This window comes from Chlorocebus sabaeus, chromosome 26 (assembly GCF_047675955.1).
Source record: "Chlorocebus sabaeus isolate Y175 chromosome 26, mChlSab1.0.hap1, whole genome shotgun sequence".
NCBI lineage: Eukaryota > Metazoa > Chordata > Mammalia > Primates > Cercopithecidae > Chlorocebus > Chlorocebus sabaeus.
In genome coordinates this window covers 24,679,229-24,697,804 of record NC_132929.1, presented here as the reverse complement: position 1 = coordinate 24,697,804, position 18,576 = coordinate 24,679,229, and the positions used below count along the sequence as shown (strand labels likewise).

Genomic DNA, 18,576 nt, shown 5'->3' with positions numbered 1-18,576 from the left:
GAACTTTTCCTCTAGATATGGAAACTTATAAAGCCATCTTAATTCCTATAGGTTTATTTTGTCGATGCAGTATACAAACAGAACAGAGAGCCTAGAAACAGACCCCACATGTATATGAAAACACATATATGGAAGAAGACAGAGAGAGCATTGCCAATTTGTGCCCCATGCAAATCTATTTCAGATTGATTAAGGACTTAGGGAAGCCCAATGGTAGAAGAAAATATAGGCAGATAACTTTATGACTGCAGGGAGGGAACTGTTTCTAAAATTAAGAATTTCTGTTTATTATAAGTAAGTGAAAGAATAGGCCCCAACTTGGAAAAGACTTTTACTGTGTATATAACTGACAAAGGATTAGCATGAGATGTATAAAGAATTAACATGAATCGATAAGAGAATGATCCCACCCTGTCCTTGGGGCCCGTGGAACACTGTGCCGGTAGGCTAAACAATTTTGCAGGAATATAGGAATTTTTCTTTGGACCCAGCCATCTCATTCCTATGAATGTGTCCAAATGGAGCCTCCCACTAGAAAGAGAGGGGGCTATTTGATTAAAGGTGCATATTGCCCCAGTGCAGCAAAAGTACTGAAGCTTTCATAGTGTCCACTAGTAGCAGGTAACAAGTCCTGCTTGGACACTACTCTAAGTACAGAATACCCACTCAGTGGAATAATATGGAGTCATCTTATAATTATGAAGACTTGTCATAACATGACATCATATTAAGCAGAGTACAACTCAAAATTAAATCAGTGTTGTATAAAAATTATGAATAGGCAGAAATGTGGAAAAAGGAAAACTTGTAATTTGTTCATAAAAAGTCTTTTTTGTTTTTTGGAATGTCTTGCTGCAATTATAATTTGTGAAATAAGAAATACAACTCAGAAAAATGGCAGAAGTCAGATAATTCAAAAGTAATATTAATAAAAATTTCACAGAAGGGAAAACACTTGTGGCTAAAAGCAAAAAAGAAAAAAAAAAAAAGATCAGCCTCATTATTAAGCAGGAACATACTAATTAAAATCCACAATGAGCCACCATTTTATACCCAACAGATTAGGTACAGTCTGGATGATAATGTAAAGTATTTAATGAATATATGGATCATTGGGTGAATATACTATTGTTGGAGTATAACTGTCTATTAAGTACCTTTGAAAATGATTGGGCATCAAGTAAAGTTGGATATGTGCATCCCCTAAGTTCTGGCAGTATTTACTGTAGAGAAACTTACATATGCATGTATGCACATTCATGTGTCTGTGTATCAGTGTCAACAGTAATAGTGTCCTTAGTAGCAAAACTCCGAAACAACTCAGGTGTCTCCTCAGTGGTACAAAGGATAAGTACACTGAGGTATATTCATGTAAAGGCATTCTAGATTCCAGTGACATTAGTGAATTATAACACATGCACCACAATCTCAAAGCCAGTATTGAGGTGTGGCAGGGGTGAGAAGTCACATGGGCAAAGTGGTGTTTTAAAATAAAGTTGAAAACTGGAAAATTATATGATTTAGGTTTTAGAAATACAGAAATCCATGGTAAATCTATAAAGAAAAGTGAAGGAATGATATGCACAGAATTCAGAATAGATGGTAAGCTCTGGGCTAAGAAAATGGTATAGTAGTGGAGGGGAACACACAGCAACCTTCAAAAGATTGATGACGTTCTCTTTCCTAAATGGTTGATGGTGATTTTAGTATTTTAGTGATATATTTTAGTCTGTCTTCGTAATAAAAACATACAGGCTGGGTGAGGTAGCTCATGCCTGTAATCCCAGCATCTTGGGAGGTCACGTCGGGTGGATCGCTTGAGCTCAGGAGTTTGAGACCAGCCTGGGCAACATGGCGAAACCCTGCAAAACCCTGTCTCTACAAAAAATAACCCCGGTGTGGTGGTGGTGCATGCCTGTAGTCCCAGCTACTTGTGAGGCTGAGATCGAAGGATTGCTTGAGCCTGGGAGGCAGAGGTTGCAGTGAGCCAAAATGGTGCCACTGCCCTTCAGCCTGGGAAACAGACTGAGACCCTGCCTCAAGAAAAACAAAAAACATTAACCAACTTACCAGGAACATCTTACCTTTTAATGAACTTTTCAAAAAGTTGTCACCTATTTCCTCATTTATGAAGTTTGGTATCTATTTTCTTACAATCTTGATGATTTAATGAGAATTTATCAGTTTGCTCATCACAAAGAATTGTCACACTTTCCTTGCCTTTGTAGATTTCCCATCAGATATCGCTAACAAGTCTCTCTCAGAGACCACTGCCACAATGCTCTGGAAGTCCAAGGGCAGGAGAAGAAGAGCATCCCACCCCACTGCTGAATCTTCTAGTGAGCAGGGGGCTAGTGAAGCTGACATTGACAGTGACAGTGGTTACTGCAGTCCCAAACACAGCAACAACCAGCCTGCAGCAGGGACTGTGAGAAATCCTGATTCTGGGACCGTGAATGTATGTGGCATCGTCTTGATTTCTTTATTGGTCATTGATATCAGTATTATTATTTTGCATCCTCTGCTAAAGCTTAAGTATCTGTTTTCATTAACAATTACTATAGTAATAGGATCGTTACAAATGTATTTTGTATTTTATTAATAAAAATGTTCATTTATGAATAAGTATGATATTGTGATATGCATGCTTCACACTAAATTATAAAACATTTAGCAAAGTACATAATGTTGGTTCTCAAGTGAGTATAATTGTCTTTTTGTTTCTTTTTTTAGCATGTGGAATCATCTATGTGTGCAGGTACTTATTTTCTGCATTGTGTTTTTGCTATACTTTCTACTTTCTCCATTATCAAACTTTTCCTTTTAAGCATGAGGCGTGATGATATTGCAAACAAAACTGAGAAATCTTGCACAGATTCAAGGTAATTTGGAAGTACAGTTTTGCTGATCAGCTTGAGAAAATGCCAGCTGGAGATATTCTGTAAGAGGACACTTGTATTACTAATAACTGTAGTACTACTTAAAAGTTTATAGGGCTGGGTGAGGTGGCTCACGCCTGTAATCACAGCACTTTGGGAGGCCGAGGCAGGTGGATCACCTAAGGTCAGGAGTTTGAGACCAGTCTGGCCAACATGATGAAACCCCGTCTCTACTAAAAATACAAAAAAATTAGCTGGACGTGGTGGTGAGCGGCTGTAATCCCAGCTACTTGGGAGGCTAAGGCTGGAGAATTGCTTGAACCCAGGAGGCGGAGGTTGCAGTGAGCTAAGATCTCGCCACTGCACTCCAGCCTGGTAAAGAAGAGCGAAACTCGGTCTCAAAAAAAAAAGGTGTATAGAAAAGTTTTCAGTATTGCATTTCTAGTGACTGAATTTCAGTATATGAAGTCAGGTCAATTTAAGTTTTCCTGTCTTTTATAAGTAAATTATAATTTAAAATTGTATTTGTTATAGGTGGTGTAAATTGGTCCAATGTAACTTGCCAGGCAACTCAGAAAAAACCTTGGATGGAAAAAAATCAGACATTTTCTAGAGGTGGAAGGCAAACTGAACAAAGAAATAATTCACAGGTAATTCGAATTAGGGTGGAGAAAATTAATTGGATGTGAGATGAGTCATTTTAGATTTGTTAGTTACAGTGGTGTAGTGGATATGCACATTGAGTGATTTGAAAGTGAACCATCGTGTAACTTTAAAATGGCTTAGCTAATAAACTTACTTAAATAATGAAACAAAATGGCAAAGTGTTGAGTGGGTATATATGGTACCATTTTTCTACATTTCTATATATTTAAATATTTTATAATGTTAAAAAAGGATGCCCTTTAATCCTGTTTCATTTGCCATGTCTTTTTCCCACATAAAAATTCAAAAACATTTTGTGCTTTAAATATTGATTCTTTGATCTTAGGGATTGTAGCCTTGTCCACGTGTCTTTACCTGACTGTAAATACCCTTTTGTGCTAATGGCAGTGCCATAGGGATGGCTTGCCATGAGGTAGTCAGGGCAGATTCCTGAGGCCCAGAGGAACAAGGTGTAACTGCAGTAGAGGAGAGGGGGCTGTGCACTGCCATGAACTACAAATAACTGTATCTTCCTGCTTTGGTTGGCTGTAAAATCAGGGAGTTGTTTAATGGTCATTATTTTTCCTTTTCATTTTTTTAGATGGCCTTGGATTCCTTAACTCTATTAAGGAATTAAAACTATCATATGACTATATGGGTATATTCATCTGTGAATAAACTTAAATAGGAGCAAGTTACTAATGGGTTAAATATGCCAACTATTTGCCTGTTCCTTTGCCTCCCTGGAATGGAATACAGGTTGAGCATCCAAGAAAAAGTTTCAGATTTTAGAGCATTTGAATTTGGGATTGGGATCCCTAATCCAAATCTAAAATCTAAAACTTTTTTCTTTTTAGTTGACACATAATAACTGTATATAGTTATAAAGTATAATGGGATATATTGATATATGTATACAATGTGTAATGATCAAATCAGGGTGATTAACATATTCATCATCTCAAACATAGATCATTTCTTTGTTTGGGGAACATTCAGAATCCTGTCCCCTATTTGAAAATATACAATAAATTATTGTTAACTGTAGTCACCCTACCAGTGCTATAGAACACTAGAATTTATTCCCTCTTTGTAGCTGTAATTTTGCATTCATTGACCAACCTCTCCCTATCCCTCTCCCTCAACCCTTCCTAGCCTCTGGTAACCACTATTCTACGCTCTAATTCTGTAAGATCAACTTTTTTAGCTTCCACATGTGAGTGGCAACGTGTGTTCTTTATCCTTCTGTGCCTTGTTTATTTCACTAAACATATTGTCCTCTAGGCTCATCCATGTTGCTGTGAATGACAGGATTTTGTTCTTTTTATGGCTGAACAGTATTCCATGCTGTATATATACACCACATTTTCTTCATCCATTCATCTGCCGGTGGACACTTAAGTTGATTTCATATCTTGGCTAATGTGAATAATGCTGCAATAAACAAGAGAGGCAGATATCTCTTTAACATACTGATGGCCTTTTCTTTGGCTCTAGTAGTGGGATTGCTGGATCATGTGGTAGTTCTTTTTTTAGTTTTTGAGGAAACTTTATACTGTTTTCTATAGTGGTCATACTAATTTACATTCCCAAGATCAGTGTGTATACGAGTTTCTTTTCTCTGCATCCTCACCAGCATACCAGCATTTTTTTCGAGAATAGAATAGGCATTCTGAGATGAGAAAATACCTCATTATGGTTTTGATACACATTTCCCTGATGATTAGGGATGCTGAGCATTTTTTCATGTATGCCTGCCTTTGAGAAATGACTCTTCAGATCATTTGCCCATTTTTTAATTGAAAATATGAAACTTTTTTAGTGCCATGACACCACAACTAGAAAATTCTGTACATAAGTACTTAACACAAGTTCGCGTAATGCACACAGTTATTTAAAATACTGTATGAAATTACCTTCAGGCTATGTGTATGAGGTATATATGAAACACAAGTGAATTTCGTGTTTAGTCTTGGTTCCCATCCCCAAGATACCTCAGTATGTATATGCAGATATTCTAGAATCTGAAAAAATCTGAAATTCAAAACACTTCTGGTCCCAAGCATTTCAGATAAGGAATAACTCAACCTGTACTTCATATGTACCTTAACATTAATTAGGCTGTCAAAAAAACAAAATTCATTCTTCCCTGTGGTTATTGCAAAAATAAATCATTTGTGGCAAGCTTGTGAGGCAGTCTAACTTTATTTGATTAAAAACAAAAGAGCTAAAAGAGGAATCATTTATACAGATTAGATAAACAAATTCTACGTAATATTTACATATGGGCTGAAATTTTCTGCTGAGACTGTAATTGCTAGTCCTACCCGTGTTTACAGTTTCAGTACTATTGGTTTTGGTATCAGTAGCTCACTAGAGAGGAAATAATACGGAGATGAAAAACATTTTATCTCTTTCTCAAAACTGATGAGGAATGTTAAAAGAACAAAAAAGAAAACTTTGCAAATATATGTGGCACCAAAGAACTGGAGCCAAATGTTTGACAATGTATTTGCTTTCTACTTCTGATGCTTTGTTATCCTTGTACTTTACTTAAGTATATTTGTTTGATTTTTGAGATACAGAATCTTTTTAAGTCAAAATGTTTTCCCTGTTTGCAATTTCTGATTGTTTTTAGACTCTAAACATCTTTTAGAAATCAAATAAATATTGACCTGGATGTTCTGCTACTTTTTGTAATGAAATATTTCAGGGCGTTTTTATCTGAGATTTATTTTGTTCCATGGTAAAACAAAATGGAGTGGATTTTCTTTTTTTTTTTTTTTTTTTTTTTTTTTATAATTTATTTATTATTATTAAACTTCAAGTTGTAGGGTACATGTGCACAACGTGCAGGTTTGCTACATATGTATACTTGTGCCATGTTGGTGTGCTGCACCCATCAACTCGTCATTTATTGGAGTGGATTTTCAAAGTAGTTAACCAGTTGTCCTAACATTCTTTCCCTGGTTTTTGTTTCCATTTTAGTGATTTGCTGATTTCTTTTATTCTTTTTTTTTTTTTGCGACAGAGTCTTGCTTTTGTTGCCCAGGCTGGAATGCAGTGGCATGATCTTAGCTCACTGCAACCTCCGCCTCCCGGGTTCAAGTGATTCTTGTGCCTCAGCCTCCTTAGTAGCTGGGATTACAGGTGCCCACCACCACGTCTGGGTAATTTTTGTATTTTTAGTAGAAACAGGATTTCACCATGTTGCCCAGACTGGTCTCAAACTCCTGACCTCGTGGTCTACCCACCTCGGCCTCCCACTAAGTGTTGGGATTACAGGGGTGAGCCACCATGACCGGCCTACTGATTTCTTATATGCTATTTTGGGGCTATTTGTTTTGTTCAGTTTATGAGATTTTTGCACCTGTACCATGCTGTTTAATTACAGGAGTTTTAAACATCCTTACCAGTGTTTTAACATTGAGTAACATAGATCATTTCTTTAGTCTGGTATAGGTGTAATTTTAAATGATGGAAAGAATCCAAAAACTTAAAATCTTTTAAAACGGCTTTATTTTATAGAACAGGTTGAAAAGTAAAAGAGATTTTTTTAAAAAGATTATATACAATGTAAAAGTCTCATTTCACTCCTGCTTCTCCTTGACTTCTCTCCCCCATACCTCCACCACTTTGAGTAAATTCTTGTAGTCTTCAGAGTTTTTTCATTTCATTATAAGTAAATAGATGTATATATCTTATTTTTGTTCTTTCTTTACATAAAAGAGCATATCTACTGTGTTCTCTGCTTTGCTCACTTAATAGTGTATCTTGGAGACATTTTCATGATTTCCATATTACCATGTAAAGGGCTTCCACACTTTTTCCTTTTAGACAACTCGTAATATTGTGTGGATATACCCTTGTTGATTTCTGTAGTCTTATCAATGGATACTTGAGTTGTTTGCAAACTGTTGCTGTTGTAAACATGCTGCTGTGTCATTTAGAAATGTGTATGTATAGAATCAGTTTCTAGATAAGGGACTACTGAGTCAAAAGGCAAATTCATGTGTTGTTTTGGTAAATATCACCAGATTGTATCAGTATGCATCCTCAACAACAATGTGGAAAGTGCCTAGTATCATACGGCTTCAGATACAGTGTGTTTTCAGGATTTGGGGTGTATGCCAGTTAGATAAAAATTATGTCTTAATATAGTTGATCATTCTTCCATGTGTTTAAGGAGCATTTGTATTTACTTCTTTTCCTGTGAACTTACCTGATCCTATACTTTGCTCATTTTTTGAATCTTGATCTATTTCTTTCTTTTTTGAGGTACATTTTAAAATCAGTTTGATCAAGTTTTTATCAAGTTCCTGAAGTTACTTGGAGTCTTTAATATGTAACGCAAGTTGCAAATATTTTGCTAGGTTTTCCTTTTTATTTTTTACTTTGCTCATTATTATCATGATTATTGCCATGCACAGTTTATTTTTAAAATAACATTAAGGCCGGGCGCGGTGGCTCACGCCTGTAATCCCAGCACTTTGGGAGGCCGAGGTGGGTGGATCACCTGAGTTTGGGAGTTCGAGACCAGCCTGACCAACATGGAGAAACCTCATCTCTACTAAAAATACAAAATTAGCTGGGCGTGGTGGCACATGCCTGTAATCCCAGCTACCAGGGAGGCTGAGGCAGGAGCATTGCTTGAACCTGGGAGGCGGAGGTTGCAGTGAGCCGAGATTGTACCATTACACTCCAGCCTGGGCAACAAGAGTGAAACTCTGTTTCAAAAAAAAAAAAAAAACGTTAAGAAGTTTGTATTTATAAATTGACTCTATTGGTCCTTTTTTTTTTGATGGCTTCTAAAGTGTTTTAAATCATAGTTGGAAAAGCTTTACCCCTACTCCAAGGCTGTAAAGGAATTTGCTTGTTTCTTCCTCTAGTGTATTCTTGGCTTTGTTTCTTTACATTTAAATCTTTATTCCATTTGGAGTTTTTCTTGGTATATGATGTGAGATATTATCCTACTTTGTATTTTCGAAGTGACTTTAAAATCTTCCAGCACCATTTGTTGAAAAGTTTGTCCCTTCTTCACTGACTTTAATTACCTTTATCACTTATTAAGTTCCCAAATATATTGGAATCCATTTCTGGACTTTCTATTCTGTTCCATTGGTGTTTAAATTAATCTATAAACTTAGAGAGAATCAGCTACCTTTTATGATGTGTCATCTTCCTATTTTTGAATCTTTTTTTTTTTTTTTTTTGAAACGAAGTCTTTGTTGCCTAGGCTGGAGTACAGTGGCACAATCTCAGCTCACTGCAATCTCCACCTCCTGGGTTCAAGTGATTCTCCTGCCTCAGCCTCCTGAGTAGCTGAGATTACAGGTGCCTGCTACCACGCATGGCTAATTTTTGTATTTTGGTAGAGACCAGATTTCACCATGTTGGCCAGACTGGCCTTGAACTTCTGACCTCAAGTGATCCACCCGCCTTGGCCTCCCAAAGTGCTGGGATTACAGGCGTGAGCCACCGCACCTGGCTTGAATCATTTTTTGGTGTTCTTTAGAAAAGTGGTGTAAGGCAGGCATGGTGGCATGCACCCATAGTCCTATCTACTTGGGAGAGTGAAGTGGGAGGAACGCTTGAGCCCAGGAGTTTAAGGTTACAGTGAGCTATAATGGTGCCACGGCACTGCAGCCTGGGCAGCAGAGAGACCCCGTCTCAGTTAAGCAGTCAATCAATCAGTCAGTCAACAAATGGAAGTGTTGTAAAGTTTTCCTTAAATAAGTTTGTACATGGTGGTAATTTTTAATATTTTTTTCCTTGTTATTATTGCAAATGGGGTATGAAAACTTTAAAATTTTAAATTTTGTGCTACTCATTTAAGAATCTTAATATATATTCAGAGCTGTAGCTTCTGCTTTGTTTTGTTCAGTATACCCTCTTTCTATCAACAAAACTCTTTTTTAGAAGAACTGACAAAAAGTATTTAGATGTCATGAGGTTATTGATTCATTAATGAGTTTATTGGGATACTTGCACATTTGGCTCACGTGAACTTTGTTGGGACCATTAGTTTGGGGGTTTTAATTTAATCCTGGTGCTTTATGTCTCGAAGTGTAAGAATCAGATTGCATTTGTTTTTAAAGGAAATAGTTTTACTATTTGTAACACCGTTAATCCATATATACTAATTCTGGTTTACAACAGCAAGCGTAAGAATTCAGGTGGTTCCAGGTCTTTGTGTGCATCTGTTTGATTTCAGAATCCAAGGCCTGTGTACCAGCACCTTCTCTCCAGGTCTGCTTCCAATTTGCAGTTGTTAGAATTTTGGAGTAGCTGTTACTGAAGATCATACTTTTCATATCTTTTAAGTGTCCTGGTTAAGAGAGGCATTTTCTGTTAGCTGCATTTGGTACTTAAGAGAGGGAACTTGAAATGTCTTAAGAGTCTTAGAATGCGTAATGTTTTTTTTCTTGCCCACATGAAAATTGAACATTTTACAGATTTGTTAATGGGATTTTTTGGTCTGTTTTGGCTGCTATAAAATAATGCTGTAGACTCAGTCAGTGGCTTATAAACAACAGAAGTTTATTTCTCTCAGTTCTGGAGGGTGGGAAGTCCAAGGCACTGGCAAATTCGATGTCTGGTGAGGGCCTGCTTCCTGGTTCCTAGGTGACTGTCTTCTAGCTTTGTCCTTACGTGGTGGAAGGGGTGAAGGAGGTCTCTGGGGTTCCTTATATGAGGTCACTAATCCCATTTATGATGGCTCTGCCCTCATAACCTAATCACCTCCCAAAGGCCGCCCTTTCAAATACCATCTCATGGGCAGAGGGAGTGTTAGGATTTTAATACATCAATTTTGGGACATAGAAACATTTTAGTTCATAACATACAATAATAATACTAATTTATGTGATTGAATGAAAAGCTTATTCTCTTAAATCTTGGAAACAAGATTTTTATTAAATAATTTTCCTAATTGTTTTATCTACTTTATAAAAAAATAAACTGCAAGTATGAGAAAACTTACAGTAGTTAAAGAGTAACTGGGCACCGTCACTCATGCATGTAATCACAGCACTTTGGGAGGCGAGGCAGGAGGATCCCTTGAGCGCAGGAATTCTAAACCAGCCTGGACAATATAGGCAGACCCTGCTTCTACAGAAAATAAAAAAATTAGCTGGGTGTGGTGGTGCACACCTGCGGTCCTAGGTATTTGGGAGGCTGAGGTGAAAGAATCACTTGTGTCCAGGAGGTTGAGGCTACAGTGAGCCTTGTTGGCACTACTGCACTCCTGCCTGGGTGACAGAGTAAGATCCTAACTTAAAAAGTAATATAAAAGGCCAGGCATGTGACTCATGCCTTAATCTCAGTACTTTGAGAGGCCAAGGTGGGAAGATTGCTTGAAGTCAGCAGTTCAAGACCAGCCTGGGAACATAGTGAGACCCCTGTCTCTACAAAACTACAAATAAAACAATTAGCTAGGTATAGTGGCATGTGTTTGTAGTCCCAGTTGCTTGGGAGGCTGAGGCAAGAGAATCACTTGAGCCTAGGTGTTCAGGCTGTAGTGAGCTATGATCAACCCACTGCACTCTAGCCTGGGCAACAGAGCAAGATCACGTCTCTAAAAAAAAAAAAAAAAAAAAGGTAAGTAATATGCAGTTCCCCCCCAGTGGTAATATCTTGCAAAACTAAAGTACAATATCACACCCAGATATTGGCCTTGATACAGTCAAGACACAGAACAGATTCATCATCACAAGGACCCTCCTGTTGGCTTTCATAGCCACACCAACTGCTCCTTATGCCCTAGAGTTCACTGACTGTTCTTCCTTTCTAATTCTGCTGTTTCAATAATTTTGTATGCCTTTGTACAGTCTTTGGGATTGGCCTTTTTCACTTCCATGGTTCTCTGGTTGTTGAGTTTATCAGTACTGTAGTTTATTCCCTTTTGTGGTTGATACAGACTTCTATACTATGATCTGGATCTGCCGCAGTTAGTTTAACTGTTCACCCACTGTAGAACATCTGGTTTGTTTCCTATTTTCACTTTTATGAATAAAGCTGCTAATAAATATTCATGTCGAGGGGAAAAAAGTAATGTGCATTAATCGTCTCATTTTTCTATTTTACTTATAAGTACCTTATTTGTCAGAAACTTGATCTTTAAAATAAGTGATGCACTTCGTGAAAATTTATTGAGTTGTACACTTGTGCGTACTTTTCTGCCAGTATGTTATATACTTGAGTGAAACATTTATTTTAAAATAATTAGATTTTTTTTTCCCCTCTGGGGTTTACTTAGGTTGGATTCAGATGCCGAGGACACAGTACTTCCTCAGAAAGAAGACAGAATTTGCAAAAGAGACCAGATAATAAGCATTTAAACTCTAGTCAATCCCATAGAAGCGATCCTAATTCTGAGTCTTTATATTTTGAGGTATTTTTTTCAAACTCTCTTTGTAAACTGTTATAGGAAATGTTCCCATTAAGAAATTAAAGTGTTACATTGTGAACATTATGAATACTTTTTATGTCTTAACATGTGATTCTAGTATTAAATTATAAATTACTCAGAAGTATTAACTCATTTTTGTCTTGGTTATATATATTTAACATTAATTTTACTGATGTTTATTTTTATAAGTTTTTGTCCTGTGTGTTCACCGTTTTGAGGTAATGTGTAGAGGCAGAACTTGATTTCATGTGGACTTTATTTAGTATGGAGCTTTTTCACTTAATTTTTGTTGTTACTCAATTCATTTGAAAGGCTTTTCAGATTTGAGTAGTTCAATCTAGTTAAGTTGTGCTGTCAGCCAGGAGAGTTTTAGAGAAGGAGGAAAGATGTTTTACTTTCTTTGATAGACAGTTCATATCCTAATTGCCCTGTTATTCATCGAACAGATTCTTATTGGTGGTCTATATGTGTGCAGTAAGGTGCTCTGAATGATACATAAAGGTGAATAGACCTGCTATCTTCGGGAACGTTGCTGTGTAGTAGGAGAACGTAGGCAGATACACACCTAATACTTAGTTGAGTGTGGTTAGAGTTGAGCGCAGAGACAGGTCACTTTGGGTTTGTGGCAGGGTAGGTAACATTTGAAATGAATTTAAAGAACAAGTAGAATTTGTATGTGTCAAGATGTTTTTCACCACATATCTCTGGAAACTCATTTGAGTAGCTCATTTTGGTTGGATCATAAATTCTATTAAATGAGTTAATAGATGGAGATTAAACTGGAAAACTTACTTGAGGTCAGAGGATAGAAATGAATAATATGCCGGGTGTGATGGCTAATGCCTGTAATCCCAGCGCTTTGGGAGGCCGAAGGTGGGGCGGATCACTTGAGGTCAGGAGTTTGAGACCTGGCCAACGTGGTGAAACCCCATCTCTACTAAAAATACAAAAAGTTAACTGGACATGGTGGCAGGTGCCTGTAATTCCAGCTACTTGGGAGGCTGAGGCAGGAGAATCACTTGAAGCCAGGAGGCAGAGGTGGCAGTGAGCTGAGATTGTGCCATTGCTCTCCAGCCTGGGCAACAATAGCAAAACTCCATCTCAAAAAAAAAAAAAAAAAAATCGATAATATGTTAGATAAGTTTAGTAATTGAGTCAAAGGACTTGAGAGTATCTCAATTACTCTATCAAGAATAGTTTCAATATATCCAGATCTGTATTCAACTGTACTATTGGTTCTATACTTATATTTAAAGATACTAGATATAATTTTCAGGATAAAGGAAGATATTAAGAACTTAATTTCAATGGAAAATTTTTTTTAACCTTATTGACAATCATGTGGAGTAATGCAGAACAAGGAATATATTAATAAAGTTTACATGAAGCTGTCTGTTAAACACTTTTTCAAATTATCTGAATGTGATAAAATCCAGTTTGAATTTCTTTTCAATTACCCACCCATCTGAAGGTAGAATTATTAATAAAAATGAGGCCGGGCGCGGTGGCTCAAGCCTGTAATCCCAGCGCTTTGGGAGGCCGAGACGGGCGGATCACGAGGTCAGGAGATCAAGACCATCCTGGCTAAGCCGGTGAAACCCCGTCTCTAGTAAAAAATACAAAAAAATAGCCGGGCGAGGTGGCGAGCGTCTGTAGTCCCAGCTACTCGGGAGGCTGAGGCAGGAGAATGGCGTAAACCCGGGAGGCGGAGCTTGCAGTGAGCTGAGATCCGGCCACTGCACTCCAGTCTGGGCGACAGAGCGAGACTCCGTCTCAAAAAAAAAAAAAAAAAAAAAAAATGAAATAGTAGGTGCAGAAATCCAAAAAATGGAGATGTGTGGATATGCCGCCATCCTTTAATAATTAAATTGTTTATGTTTTAGCATGTGAGAAATGACATTTCCTCTTTAAGACCGACTTTGAATAATTCAGTAGTAGAATACAAGAAATAACTTCCTCATTTTTCAATACTTCTAAGCATTAGAAAAAGTTTTTTTTAGGAGTTTGCCTTGAACTCTTTTTACTTAAAATGTGAAATATTTCAGGATGAAGATGGGTTTCAAGAACTAAATGAGAATGGAAATGCTAAGGATGAGAATATTCAACAAAAACTTTCTTCTAAAGTTGTAAGTGACTCTTTAAAAAGAAAAGCAAAATATAACATCTTTTGAACAATGGCTATGTTGATGGGAAATATTAAAGATAAGTGTAAAGGCACGTGGAGCAGCAGAGTGTGCAGGAGATGGTGTTTAGTACCTATCCTTAATATTTCTTTCCAGTATAGCCTGCACAAAGATAATTCTATGAAATCCACAGTTCTGACTAAAGTACCATTAATTAAATGATATCATCATGCAACATACAGTCTGTACTGAAATTTTCCCAATTGTTTCAAAATTTTACTTTGGAGATATTTTGTTTTATTTCATTCAAGGATCCAGGCAACCATCACCCTCTGCATTAAGCTGTGTTGTCCCTTTATTATTTCCCAGTCTGAAATGGTCCCACTGTCAAATCCTGTTCTTTATGACATTGAATTCTTTCTTTTTTTTTCTTTAATGACATTGAATTCTTTGAAAAGTCTAGTCCAGTTATACTGCAGAACGTCCCACATTCTGGATCCTTTTTCCTTATGATTGACTTTTACGGGGTCACTAACAAATGTTTTTTTCTGGTTATCATAGTTGGATGATTTACCTGAAAACTCACCAATCAATATAGTTCAGACTCCAATTCCCATTACCACCTCAGTTCCGAAACGTGCAAAAAGTCAGAAGAAGAAAGCTTTAGCAGCAGCCCTTGCCACAGCTCAAGAATATTCAGAAATAAGTATGGAGCAAAAAAAATTACAGGTACATATTCCTTTTTATGAACAAATGTGATACTTTACTTGCTAGGTTTGATGGAATAAATAGAAGGAGTGATAAATATAGTCATCTTAAAATGCCACACTTTGATACTGTAACAAAAAAATTAATTTTTTATATTTATTTTGTAGGAAGCTTTATCAAAAGCAGCTGGAAAAAAGAATAAAACACCTGTGCAGCTAGATTTGGGGGACATGTTAGCTGCTCTGGAAAAACAACAGCAAGCAATGAAAGCACGGCAAATTACTAACACCAGACCTCTGTCATATACAGGTGATGTCATTAGTCTGAGCAATTTGCTGTTTGTCTCTGGTAATATATGTTAGATGTTGTTAATTGAAATTTTAAAAGTTTTATATATGTATGTATATATGTATGTGTGTGTGTGTGTATATATATGTATGTGTGTTTGTGTGTGTGTATTTTAAGTAAGTCAGCTTAAACCACAAACCTTGAAATTCTCCATGCTCCTTTTCTTTCCACACCTAGTCCTTTAACATATCCTGTCTGTCCTGCCTGCAAAATATATCCATACCCTAACTACTCACCAGATTTCCTGCCACCACAGTAGCCCCCATTATTGTATAATACTATACTGAGTAGCCTCCTTACTACTACCTGTTTTTCCCTCCCCTCAACCTCTAGTCTGTGTTAAAAGAAGTGACCTTTTTAAAATGTAAGCAGGATTATATCACTTCACTGCTCAGAATCCTCTAATAGTGCTTCATTTCACTTGGCATGAAGCCAGGCTCCTAACTAAAGCCATATTTTAGCTGACCCTATTACCTTTTTGCCTTCGTCACCATTTTCTCCTAACACACTCTGCTGTAGCCATGTTAGCAGTCCTTAGACACACCCAGCCTGATCCTAGCTCAGTATCTGTGGGCTTGCTATTCCCTTTACCTCGGACTCTGTTTCCCCAGATATCAGCATAGTTTGCTTCCCTCAGGTTCTTTAGATCTCTGCATAAGTGTCAGTTGGTATGCATTTTGACTCACCCAAATTTTTTTCTTTTTCAAAATTGAAATTAAAAAAATCACAAGTAGTCTGGCTTTCTTACGTTATCCAGTTTAAAACTCACTTGCAAGCAAGGGTTTTTATCAGATTGTGTGTGTGTGTATGAGAAAATGATCTGGCTTTCTACTGAAGCAGTAATTTCTATTTTAACAAACCTTGTCAGATTTAGAGCTCAGCTTTTCCATGTTCCCTCATTTCTTTTCATTGTCTTTTTAGAGGGTGAGGAATAGAACAAAGGAACAGGAAAGGTACCAATGTACAGTACCAGCACCAATGCTGAGAGGCAAAATTGAATTTTGTGTTTCTTCTGATCCTATGTGAAGGGACTATTACTTATTAGAAAGATAAATTACCATGTATAATTTTAACCTGTGTGCAAAATGTTTAAACCTATCTAGTTACCAGTCCACTATGAACCTTTGCTTTGAGTAACTATTATTACAAATAGTACTGAATGTATATAAAGCTTTGGACTTGCATGTTGAGCTGGGGAGAGTGGCAGTAATCTCTCACTGAAGAGGAAAAGTAGGGAATAAAACTGAGTTAGCAGTGTTCTGGAGGGGTATGGCCTAGTAGCTAAAAGCAGGGGCTCTGGAATCCAGTTGCCTTTGTTTGAATCCTGTTCTTCCATGTGTTTCATTGGCAAGTTACTTAACCTTCCTGTGCTTCAGTTTCCTCACATTAATGTGAGAGTACCTGCTTCAGGATTGCCTTGAGAATTAGATGAGATGATATATGTAAAGTACTTAGAGTATCCGGGTTATAATCACTCAATAAATGTTTAATATTATTATGGAGACGAGATTGTTAACCTGTGATACCTCAGATGGCTTATTACAACTTTGATTTATTTAGTAACTGTTAATGTATTTGTTTATATAGGTACATATATACGGTATATATACTGTATATATTATATACATATATACAGTGTATGTACCGTATATATTATATACATATATGGTATATAATGTATATATGTTAGATGTGCAGTATACTATATATGTTATATAATATATATGGCATATATACTATATACAGTACACTATATATGTATGTTATAATATACATATATACAGTATATACTGCTAAATATATGTTTATATACACATACTGTTAATATACATATATAAACATATTTAGCAGTTGCTAAATGTTAATATTATATAATTATTAGAAATTATATAACTATATATTGTTTTTTATATATCTTTTTTAATATATGTATACCCATATATACACATGTTCAAGAAAAGGATGCAACTGATCATGATGAAGAAGGATTATAGGGATATGATGGATCTGGAAACAGGTCAATGATGACTCCAAACTCTCTGTCTTGGATGACTGTGGTGGTGATAAGGGCTGCGATGTTACTACACAAGATAGGGATTATAGAAGAATTTTGTTGGGAAGAGCAGATGCTGCCTATTGTATTTTAAATGCTAGCACGGGAGATTCTGGTGGTTCCTATTTAGCATATGGTTATGAATGTATAGTTTAGGTTACAAGTCAGTGAGTTTCAAATACAGATGATTGTTGAAGCTGTGGAAATCAGATTGTTGGGGGAAAGAAAAATTAGGAAAAAGATGTTCACAGACAAAGCCTTGTGGAATGCTCACATTTAAAGGATGAGAGGAAGAAGAACAAGAAACATAGATTTGAGAAAGAATAAGAAAAATAAAGGAGTGTAATGTTACAGAAGGCAAGGATAGAATTTTGAGGAAAAGGATGTAGTCCTTGGTACAAAATGCTGAAGAAAACTAGAGTAGAGTGAAGAGTCAGAGAATTATATTTGGCAATTGCAAGATTATATGTGACCTTGACAATAAGTTTCAGGAGAATGGGTTGGGCAGAGGTCAAATTGTAATAATTTGAAAAGTGATAATGAGAGAAAAACTGTTTAGAAGTTTAATAGGGAAGGAAAGGGGAATGATGGCACCTTAGCTTGAAGGGAAGTCAGTCAAGGGAAGGGTTTAGTTGGTTTGTCTTTTTAAAAAACCCTTTCTTAGTTTTAGGTAGAAGATTTTAGCATCTTATTAGGGGATCAAGAAAAAAGTCAAGGGTCGGGGAGGAACTTGAAAGATGCAAGGGTATAGGAATAGAGTTAGATCCTAGAGAAACTGAGATAGGATATTAAGAATAGAGACATTCAGTGAGCCTTGGACACGAGTAAGGATGTCTGCCACCCCCTTTCAGGTGGTTTGTAAGTTTGTATTGGATAGCATCTTCTCAGGGAAGTGGCAAGAAAGCTCTGCTAGAGTTAGAGGATTGAGGTTGGGGATTTAGGAATAGTGAAGGATTGGAAGAAGCCAGTGTAAACTGAGGGTATCAGCCAGACATAAAAGAATTACTGAGGCCAGGTGCAGCGGCGCACACCTGTAATCCCAGCACTTTGGGAGGCTGGTGCAGGTGGATCACAAGGTCAAGAGATTGAGACCATCCTGGCCAACATGGTGAAACCCTGTCTTTACTAAAAATATGAAAATTAGCTGGGCGTGGTGGTATGTGCCTGTAGTCGCAGCTACTCGGGAGGCTGAGGCAGGAGAATTGCTTGAACCCAGGAGGCAGAGATTTCAGTGAGCCGAGATCGTGCCACTGCACTCCAGCCTGGGCGACAGAGTGAGACTCCGTCTCAAAAAATAAATAAATAAATAAAAATAATTACTGAATGGGACTGAGTACAGCTGAGTGGGTAAAATCATCATTCTTTACTGACCAACTGAAATAAGGAGAGAAGTGGTAGATAAGATGTCTT

General features: G+C 37.0%; 1 protein-coding gene across 3 annotated transcripts in view; it reads left to right on the top strand.

The window, feature by feature from the left end:
- Nucleotides 1-18,576, top strand: part of SECISBP2L (SECIS binding protein 2 like) — a 131,016-nt gene that overhangs the window by 87,676 nt on the left and 24,764 nt on the right. For all 3 annotated transcript variants that reach the window (XM_008016678.3, XM_073012154.1, XM_008016679.3), the window contains 7 exons: nucleotides 2,229-2,458; nucleotides 2,734-2,758; nucleotides 3,414-3,529; nucleotides 11,782-11,916; nucleotides 13,980-14,060; nucleotides 14,619-14,786; nucleotides 14,933-15,074. In XM_008016678.3, the coding sequence (XP_008014869.2) occupies nucleotides 2,229-2,458; nucleotides 2,734-2,758; nucleotides 3,414-3,529; nucleotides 11,782-11,916; nucleotides 13,980-14,060; nucleotides 14,619-14,786; nucleotides 14,933-15,074 (897 nt within the window). The remainder of the gene's footprint in view (nucleotides 1-2,228; nucleotides 2,459-2,733; nucleotides 2,759-3,413; nucleotides 3,530-11,781; nucleotides 11,917-13,979; nucleotides 14,061-14,618; nucleotides 14,787-14,932; nucleotides 15,075-18,576) is intronic.